The sequence below is a fragment of the Gossypium hirsutum genome, chromosome A06 (assembly GCF_007990345.1).
Source record: "Gossypium hirsutum isolate 1008001.06 chromosome A06, Gossypium_hirsutum_v2.1, whole genome shotgun sequence".
NCBI classification, from domain to species: Eukaryota; Viridiplantae; Streptophyta; class Magnoliopsida; order Malvales; family Malvaceae; genus Gossypium; species Gossypium hirsutum.
This window is the reverse complement of record NC_053429.1, coordinates 18,096,260-18,107,015: the sequence shown is the minus strand read 5'-3', so window position 1 is coordinate 18,107,015 and position 10,756 is coordinate 18,096,260. Positions and strand designations below refer to the sequence as shown.

Sequence of the window (10,756 nt, the reverse complement as noted above, 5' to 3'; positions counted from 1 at the left end):
CTGCCTGCCTTCTAATATATATCTAAACGTTTCCTAGGTGAAAGGGAAATGTGTATGTATAGTTATATGTAAAAATGAAATTATATAAGGAGCATGATATCGTCAGTGGTGAAACAACATGTATTAATTCTAAGATTCATGATTATGGCAATTGGCAAAGTTGTGGGGTGCTGCATTTGTCTCTTGCCTGAACAATGCATTGAATGTTTTTTGGCAAGACTAAGGTAGTGAAGAATGGAGATATATCACATGTATACATATATGTCTTTCTCATGAAAACTGTAGCCCTTCTCTTCTAGTACTCATATTTATGTATGCACCGCATGCTCCAATTTTCCTTATATAAAATATTCCCTCATATAGAATTATATATATCTGAAGATATAATGCTCTTTGTATTCTCTGACTGTATCATGCGTCACCATATCTGTCATCTTACTAGCAAATTCTAGGTATATACTAGAAAAGAAAAAGGTTTAACCAATTTAATCCTATGGTTCACCATAATGCTAATTTACAGTTTAATAAAGATTCATAGAGAAATTAAATTATATTGTGTTATTATAATACTTGTAATTAAGATTAGAAATTGTGTGAAGATGATCAGATTTTTTGGGTCAATAAATTATATATATTGTATATAGTACTAACTAACATGAAGGTCACAATATGTGAGAAGATCACAATTGGGATCAATTTTTGTTTTATATGTTTAAATTAATGAAATATTATATGAATAATTTGTGTGGCTATCATGAAATATTGAAAGAAGTCTATCTTTTCTGTTCTTTCGAAATGACATCAAAAGGTGAGTAAAAAATTCCTGCAGATAGGGTTTTTTTAAATTTATTATTATTCCTTTAAATATTTCTGAATAGGATGGAGCAGTAGCATAGCATTCCATACTTCTCCTTTTATTTCCTTTTTGTCTTTTTTAAACATGTTGGTTCAGGTCTCTCATATATATCAAATCACGTGAACCTGTTATTTCTTTGCTCTCCCTCTCTCTCTAAACTGGTTTACCCTTCAATAGCATAATACCCCACCTTTTTTTCTTTGCCTTTTTTTTTTCGATCCTCCACCTTTACTGGACAACACCAACAACATATCATTGCTGTTCATCACCTGATCTCTCTCCCTAATGTCTTCTAGTAATTGCTATTCATCCCTTTATCCTTTTCCTTTTAACCTTAACGAAGATGATCAACACCAACACCACTACCTTTTTACCTTTAAATCTCAACCTTCTTCCTCTTCTTCTTCCTCAACTGTTCATCACCTAGGAGCAGGTTCTTGTCAAAGGGAACCCCAGGAGTTTCAAGATCAGGTGATATTATAATTACCACTTCACTCTTTTATTTTATTAAAATTTAATGTGATGATCACTTAGGGTTATGATATGATCATTTTGTTTAGGCTAAGATATATGTTTCAAAAGAAGGGGCATTGGAGAACAGTGACTGCGGACTCAAGTTATCATTATGGAAAAAAGAAGAAAGGGTCGAAAGTGATCATCACCATGAGGACAGTTCTACTAAGTGGATGCCTTCAAAGCTGAGGATTTTGAGGAAGATGATGAGTTCCCATCACACCGATTTATCGAAAAGCTCTTCGCCGAAAATCGAAGACCAGAAGCTTCAGAATCAGCCCTCACCATCTCCAGATAACAGCTGCAACTCTTCCTACAATAATGATATCAACAACAATCCAAGTAGGGTTTGTGCTGATTGCAACACAACTAAGACTCCTCTTTGGAGGAGTGGCCCTAGAGGTCCCAAGGTATAGTTGAATTTCCACTCGTTTCTAATCAATACCCTATACAATTGCTACATAACTTTTGAGATAATTAATTGACTTTTTTTTTTTTTCTGTTTTTCACCTTTTGGTCGCACTGCAGTCTCTTTGCAACGCCTGCGGAATTCGACAAAGAAAAGCGAGACGAGCAATGGCTGCAGCGGCAGCGGCAACAGCGTCCAATGGAACTATTGTTGCAACTGAGACAACGACAAGCATGAAGAATAAGGTTCAAAACAAGGCCAAGAGATCAAGTAATGGTTGTGTTGCAAAGTTAAAGAACAAAAAGTGCAAACTCAGTTCCCAATCCCAAGGTAGAAACAAGCTTTGTTTTGAGGACTTGAGGATAATATTGAGCAAGAGCTCGGCTTTTCATGGAGTTTTCCCTCAGGATGAGAAAGAAGCCGCGATCCTACTGATGGCCTTATCATATGGACTTGTTCATGGTTGAATTTCTCAAAGTCGCTAGCCTAGCTTTTATGTTGTTGGTTTTATTCTTAATTAGCTTTAATAATAATGTTATAGTAACTGAGTTTGTATGTCTGAGTTTCAAGGAAATTAAGATATGAAATTGGTGTGAGGGAAACAAAAAACAGCAATGTTTGTAGCTTGAATCTTTTATATTAAATTATATATATTATGTTGTGAACTTCATAATAAATTACATTTCAAGGCTTTTATTTCCACATCTCTCTCCCTCTCGTTGGTTTCATTATTATTTATCATACAACTTTTAAGGATTAGAGTTCAAAAATCAATAAACCGTCAAGAGTACTTAATAAATAATTATTAGATTTTGGCCATGAAAGAGTCAACTTGTAGGGTCACGTGAAGAGCCATTTTCCAGTTATACAGTTTTTTTCATTGTTATTGTATACAAATAGAATGATATGAATAGCAATTTAGGAAGAAAACAGTAAAGGTCTGATAATGGGGTTTTGCAGAGGAACTTTATTCATGGACAATGGTGATGAATCAAAGGGTAGCCTAGCTAGAGTTAGCAGCTTTGGGGGTTTTCTATGGTGATGTTGGACGATCTAGAAGTCTCTCAGAAGACAGTAGGTGTTTTGCTTAGACATTGTCTTCATCATGCCATATTAAATAATTAAAATAACAAAAACAACTGGATTTGTACCGGATATTGGAGACTGAGATCTGCCATTATCTGGTGGATACAGCTGGTCGCTGGTATTAGTAAATTTAGTGAGTATGAAACTACAGTTTTGTTTGACCTCATGTTGAATCCATGATGCTAGCTCTTTTTTTAAAAAAAAAAGACACTCTAGCCATTTGGATTGCACTTATGAATTATATTTTATATTTAATATAGGGTTTGTTTTCTTTTTATTAATGGATTTTAGGTTTAAATGTTTAATTATGTAACATGCAGTATGTATATATGCATGCTTAAGTTGCATGAAATGTGTAACATAGATAAATGTATGATTAGTATGATGTGAATAAATTATATATTAAGGTTTAAGTGTAAAAATATCCCATATAGTCAAAAAAAATTATTTCAGAAAAAATAGATAAAAAGAAGAGAAAGGAACGAGGGAAGCAGAAATTCTGAAGATAGATTTGGGTTTTTCCATCCCCTAAAAAGGTAAGAATTATGGTTTTGTTATTTTATTTCCTTCATTTTTTTGCTCAGCTATTTTATTTCAAGCATGGTAGAGAAAACCCCAAACTTGTATCCCTTACAGGTGACTTCCCAGCACGTCCAAGTACTCCATTTTTAAGATTTAGTCTGAAATAAATTTCGCTTGATTTTGTTGGATAGATTTATAATTTCTGATTTTGCTTTTGGGTTTTATTATGGTGAACAGCCACTGTTGAAGCTTCACCGTCCAGTGCTGGAATTAGTCGATTCATGGGTCAAATTTTTATTAGGAAATGTGAACTTTAATGTGGTCCAGTGCCTTCAGCCAAAGCAAATCCAAATGACATCGAACTCAAAATTTTGGTTAAATCATATTCAACCGGCCAACTTGTGGCCTTCAAATATTGCATCTCCAGCCTTCATAGTTTGCATCTTAGACTTAGGGTGAGTTTGGATGGGCGGTGTGTTTACCTGCGGTTAGTATAAAAACAGCGGTGGCGGTGCGGTGCGATTCGTTTAGCTTACTTTTTGTCTCACGTTACAGTATCGCTACAGTATCTAATTTCACCGCCACCGCTGTTTTTACACTAATCGTAGATAAACGCACCGCCCATCCAAACTCACCTTTATAAGTTGAAGTGTTACATCTGACCTTCATTTTGGTACAAAATACACATTATGGAAGCTCAAAGTAAGCTAGACCAACATGAATTTAAAATTTTAGAGAAGCTCAAAATTTTATTATTTTCTAGTATAATTTTTTTTACCTTTTAGAATTACTTAAATGTATAAAATGCACATGAGTAAGTATTTACTTTTATTTTAATATATAGCCTGTAAAAATTTATCTAGTGTCGTTTGTACGCTTTTTTTTTCCTGCTTGATAGTAAATCCTTTCTTATTTTATTTTTCCTTCTTGCTCTTTGATTCCTTTAATTTTAACTCTTAAGTCTGAGATTTTGTTTCTTCCTTTCCTGGACATCCTTTCTCCAATTTCTTTTTCTTAGGTTTTAGGTTCTTTTTCCTCGTTCAAGAACTCATGAAGCAAGCAAAACACTTTAAGGTGTTGATTGTGAAAGTGATGGGTATGAATTTTGGACTTGGATCACTATTAGGAACCAAGTAAGATTACCAAAACATTTAATTGAAAAAGAAGAAATTGATAAAGAGGATGACGAACTTGTAATTTGAAAATGATCTCTGGTTTTTATTCTTGAAAAACTAGTCTGATTACATTCCCATTGGTAATCTATTTTATAGACCTTTCTTCAATTGCTCTTAACAACTCAACAACTCTTAGCTGTATTAACAACTTACTAACTAACTAACAGCCTAGCTAACTTGATCCTTTACATTCATCCAGCTTTCCGACGAAGAAGAGATGGAAAACGAGCAAAAAAGGTTACCAATAGTGGTTTGGTGAAAATATCCACAACTTGGTCACAAGCTGGAACCTCACCAACAACAATGGACCCATCCGCGACTTTCTTTCAGATAAAGAATAAGTCCAGCTCAACGTGCTTGAGCTTAGAATGTAACACAGGATTAGCCGCAACAGCGACTGCACCAGAGCTATCACACTAAATATTAGGAGTATAATCGGACTTGAGGTGCAGTTCTTGAAGTAGTGAAAGCAACCAGGTAACCTCACTAATGGCAGTGGCAAGGCTCCTGTATTCTGCCTCAGCCATAGATCGGGAGACCACTTGTTGCTTCTTAGATCCCCAAGAAACGGGAGCAGATCCAAAATAAACAAAATACCTTAAAGTGGACCGGCGATCGTCAAAATCCAACCCCTAGTTTGCGTCGGCATATGCACTCAGGGATAACTGACCAGACGGTCGAAAAACAACCCCAAAATCAATGGTACCATATAGATATCAAAGAATTCGTTTCAGAGCAGTCATGTGAACATTGGTAGGTTTGTGCATAAATTGACATATTCGGTTCACAGCGTACTCTATATCAGGACGAGTAAGAACAACATACTGAAGCGCACCCACAAGGCTCCTATATTTAGTCGGATCCTCCAAACACTTACCATCGTCTTTAGACATGGCTGATGAGCTAACCATTGGAGTGTTAACACTCTTTGCATTTGCCATAGATGCGCGGTCAAGAATATCACGTATGTATTTTGCTTAACATATATGTAAACTCCTTATGGAAGACCGAACAACTTCGATCTCAAGAAAATAGTGAAGATCACCCATGTCCTTGAGTGAGAACTCATCGTTCAGTAATCGAACAAACCAATCAATGGCAGTAGATAAGCTTCTAGTGACAATAATGTCATCAACATATACCAGGACATAAAGAGTGGACTCAGGCCGGACTCGAATAAATAATGATGCATCAGACCTTGAAACAACAAACCTAATAGACACAAGAAAACATTTTAGCTTTTCGAACCAGGTTCCGAGAAGCCTGGCGAAGGCTATATAAAGCTTTCTTCAGACGGCAAACAAGTTGCTTGCCAGTCAAGTCATATTGGACATACCCCGGAGGCTGTTGTATAAATACTTCAGTGTTAAGTTCACCATTCAAAAAGGCGTTATTTACATCTACCTGATGAAAGGGCCACCCTCTGGATACAGCAACGGACAAAATAACACGAATAGTGGCAATTTGGACAACTGGACTAAAGGTTTCCTTGAAGTCACATTCAGGAACCTGAGAGCACCCTTTGGCTACCAATCTGGCCTTTTGCCTGGCAATAGTACCGTAAGGATTTCCCTTAATCTTGAATAGCCATTTGCACCCAATTACCTTGTGATTTGGTGGTAAAGGAATCAGTTCCCAAGTGGAATTTCCAAATAACAATGTCATACTTTGCTTGGGCAGCAGCTCGCCACTCAGCAGTATAAAATGCTTCCACAATTGTGGATGGTTCCATAGCTTCGACAGACAAAGCTTTAGGTTTGAAAATACCTGCCTTAGCCTGAGTCACCATTGGATGAGTATTGGTTCCAGTCAGGACGTCGTTCGAATCACGAGACACCAAAGAAAAACCGTCCATACATCAGACGGACTCAACAGTATCATCAGTCAGAGATCGAAGCTAAGGAACATTACTAGGACCAGCCGGAGATGATACTGACGAAGACGATAGAACCGGAGAGCTGGTAATAGGTGCCACAGAGTGAGAAGGGATCTCCTGAACAAGAGGAACATTGGTGGAGACAGTCACACCAGGATCCAAAATCGGGTTTTTGCAGTGATCTTTAGAAGACAAAAACGTAACCTCATCAAACACAACATGTCTTGAAATAACTATCTTACCATTTGGAAAAAGATATTGATAGCCATTGTTTTGAGTACTGTAGCCCAGAAAGGTGGAAGGTTGTGACTGAAACTCTAATTTATGTGTCACAAATGGCCGTAAGTATGGATAACAGCAACATCCAAAGACCCTTAAATGATCATAGGTAGGATCCTGACGATATAGTGCCTTAAAGGGAGACTGGCCTTGTAGAACCGGAGTGGGAAGGTGATTGATCAAATGAACTACACAACAAAATGCATACTTCCAGTATTCTATAGATAAATTTGCTTGTGCTATAAGCGTGATGCCCATTTCAACAATGTGACGATGTTTGCGCTCAGCTACTCCATTCTATTCAAAAGTATAGGGGCACGTCAACCGATGAACAATTCCTTGAGATGCCAGAACATTTGTGAAGACCTGGTACTCTCCACCCCAATCACTTTGTAGTTGTTTAATTGTCGTGCCAAACTACATTTTAATTAATTACTGACACCTTGTGAAACACTCTATTGCCTGAGATTTTTGAATAAGAAGATATAGCCACGTAAATCTAGTACATACATCAATAAACGTCATAGAATACCACTTATTGTCACATGCAACTGCCCCGGGTCCCCAAAGATCAGAAATAATTAACTCAAAAGGTTGATACGTAGTAGTTGACATATAAAAAGGCAATCTGTGTGATTTTCCTTTTTGGCACGCAGGGCATATACCACCATCACAACACTTATTGAAAGCAATATTACATTTTTGTAAAACACTCTTAACAACAGAAACAGACGGGTGGCCAAGACGATTGTGCCACAAAGAAAACACAAGACATTCTACAGTCATATTTTGGAGCTTCGTATGAGCAGCGAACGGAGCCACAGCAGGCACCAGAAAGTGATATAACCTGTCACGAATGTGGCCCTTCAGCAAAGTGTCCCGGGTTTTGATGTCCTTTATTACATAATATGTTGGATGAAATTTAAAAAACACATTGTTATCCTTAGCAAACTGAGACACCGGCAAGAGATTCTTTCGTATACTTGGTACACACAACACGTTAGACAATCGGAGCAGCTTAAGCGGAGTAAATAAAGTACTAGTACCCACCGATACAATTTTAGTAGGAGTTCCATCACCCATTAGAAGAGAGGACATACCTGAATACGACGTTTTGTCGCGTAGAGCCGACGGTTCACTACAGACATGACAGCTAGCACCTAAATCAGAGAATCAAGACGTGGTACCAACTTGCACCGGGATGTATGAATCACCTCCACTATCATTGGAACCCACTTGAGCAGTGTTAACATTAGACCCGGAGGTGTCAGAATAATCAGAGGCATGTAGATCACCAACTCTAGGAAGCCCAATGGACGGATCGGAGCCAGAATACACACGGGCTCATGGTTTTATGAGCCAAGGAATTGAGGCACCACCCGTTGGTCCAACATTCAACCCAGGTTCCTAGGACGGACTTACTTGCACATGAATTGTGGTCAGCCACTTGAAAGAAACTGAGTGATACGTGATATCGTGACAGGTTTTAAATATTTATAATGAATCATTCTTGAAACTAACTATTATCACAATGAAGGTAAGTGTACCTATCGAACAGTATTATAGCTTTAGCAAGACCGGATTATCAAACCCAAAAGAACTACAAGTACTAGTATTAACTTTATTTTTATTATCTAGCCTAAAAAATGAAAAGATTTTTTTATCTAATTAATTAACTAAACTCGATCGATTAAGACAATACCTAAGGAAAAATCCACCTAGACTTCACTTGTTATTTGACTCTGAATCGAACGATTTATTCATTCAACTTGTTCCGTAGAGATCCCTAAGTTATATTATTATCTCTCTCGAGATAAACAACGTCTAACCCTAGTTTGAATAATTGAAATCTCTTTCTAATTAACGCCCCAAGGTTGCATTAACTCGATCTATGGATCCCCTTATTAGGTTTCACCCTAATATGGTAAAACCTTGTCACCTTATCTCTAGGCGTGCGATCAACTCCGCTTAATTATGAAAAATTTACTCTTAGACATGGTCTATTCCTACTTTGGATAAGAGCTTAACTTGAATCAATATCCTGGAATATCAAAACAAGAATTATAAACACATAATTAAGAACAAGTCAAATATTTATCATACAATTCAGATAATAATAACAAGATCCATCTTAGGTTTCATCCCCCTTAGGTATTTAGGGGTTTTAGTTCATAACTAAAAAGGTAAACACCTCAGAAGAATAATGAATACAAAACATAAAGAAAAACCCAAAACTCCTAAAGGGAAATTGAGGGGAGATCTTCAGCCTTGATGATGAATCCGGCTTATGAGATGAATGAATCGGCTTTCCTTGAGAAATTATCTATTTCCTTCTTTGTGTGTCCCATCTTCTCCTCTTCTAGGGTGTATTTATAGGCTTTGGAATGCCTAAGAGCCCTCAAAATTAGCCTTTTTCGAATTGAACTAAACTTGGGCTCAGTAGGGACACACCCGTGTGTGGTTGCTTAAGGCTGTGGTCAAGGCTGCTAAATGGGCACGGGCATGTGATCTACCCGTGTGAGTTGTGCTTCGATTCTGTCAAATTGACTCGCCGTGTGGTCTGCCCTTGTGAGGAAGTCCAAGCTGTGTTGATTTTGTACGTTGGCCCATTTTCTCCGTTTTTGGCCTGTTTCTCCTTTCTTTCACTCTCCTATGCTCACCTAAGTATAAAATATGAAATTAAGGCATTAGGAGCATCGAATTCACCAATTTTAAAGAAAAATCATCCATAAAATGTGCTAAGTATGGGATAGAAATATGTATAAATTACGGTTTATCAAATATCCCCCACACTTAAGCATTTGCTTGTCCTAAAGCAAAATCCTCAACTCATAATCAAAATAAATTCTTCTCAACTTATAATTTCTATCGATAATATCTCAAAATAATCTATAGGTAATCATACATTGAAAATTCAACTGAAAGAACATCAAAGTTTCAAACATTCCAAGTTGAGCATTTTATCATGAAAACATAGGTGTCTCCCCTCATTTAAGTAATTACCTTTGATTCAAAATATCATAGAGTTTCACATCCTCACTAAAGATTTACTCAAATCACTCGAGGTGTTTAAGGACAATAAATGAAGCACTCAATAGTCAATGATGAAAAGTTATTACCATAGGCTTGTATGAAAATCAAATCTCCACCACTATAAATTGAGATGAAACATCAATCAAAAGGTCTTTAGAGGGTTGTAATGTGGCTTTGGTTAGAGGGTGTGGTCACAAGCTAAAATAAAGGGTTAGAATTGAGATTGAATTGAAAAATTGCCTAACTAGAAAAATAACTAGTCATCAATTACGTACAACAGAACTTTTTCTCAGAATATGGAATTTAACTTCTTTAGCTCAGAAGATCACTACTATTAATATGTATACATGTATATTTTTTTAAGAACAAGTCAAATTACAAAATAGAATAAAACATAGCTAAGCAACTACTCCAACTCAAATCTCGACAAAAATAGGGATCAAATTATTTAGGGGATTTCAACAATAATGAGTTATGGGTTAATATTGAGGATAAATCAATTAATGGCTTGATGGGCTCAAAGGGGTTCACTAAGGGTTAATTATAAAGGTAGGCTTTTTATGGAGTGAGTGGGTTAAACCTAAGTGCCTTTATCATTTTGACATATCAAATCAAATGGTGTGGTCTTGACATGCATAATCAAGTAAGTTCTAGAATAACAATTCAAAACTGACGTACTCATAATGAAAGTGAGCATGAAAGAAATAAAATATGCTCTAAAGGCTCACGATCTCACAAAAATTATGGCTTTTTGATGTTAAAACTTGTGAATTTCAACTCATGATCATACCCAAACTTAGGGAAACAGCCTAAAAGTTTTTAATTCTTCAAAAACCAACTTATCATGCTTGATTCCCTAATGTCTTAAAGTTTAAACAATCAATGCATAAATGCTTATGTTTTAATTCAAGACATATCAATAAAAATTATAAATTAATTAAAATTCATTCTAATAGTGATATGAGTGATTCACGTGGGAAAAAGACAAAATTTAGGGATTTCTAATG

At 36.4% G+C, this 10,756-nt stretch overlaps 1 protein-coding gene across 1 annotated transcript; it reads left to right on the top strand.

Annotated features, from left to right (window-relative positions):
• Nucleotides 1–734: 734 nt before the first annotated feature.
• Nucleotides 735–2,480, top strand: LOC107887250 (GATA transcription factor 21). Its single transcript, XM_016811439.2, has 3 exons — nt 735–1,327; nt 1,417–1,779; nt 1,898–2,480. The coding sequence occupies exons 1-3, from the start codon at nt 1,142–1,144 to the stop codon at nt 2,243–2,245; spliced, it is 897 nt and encodes a 298-aa protein (XP_016666928.1). The 5' UTR covers nt 735–1,141; the 3' UTR covers nt 2,246–2,480.
• The last annotated feature ends 8,276 nt before the right edge of the window (nt 2,481–10,756 follow it).

Excerpts from the sequence above, each read along its gene's own strand:
- LOC107887250 (XM_016811439.2), top strand. The coding sequence starts at position 1,142 with ATGTCTTCTAGTAATTGCTATTCATCCCTTTATCCTTTTCCTTTTAAC. Across the intron at positions 1,328-1,416 it reads CCCAGGAGTTTCAAGATCAG|GCTAAGATATATGTTTCAAA; the intron begins GTGATATTATAA and ends CATTTTGTTTAG. Across the intron at positions 1,780-1,897 it reads GTGGCCCTAGAGGTCCCAAG|TCTCTTTGCAACGCCTGCGG; the intron begins GTATAGTTGAAT and ends GTCGCACTGCAG.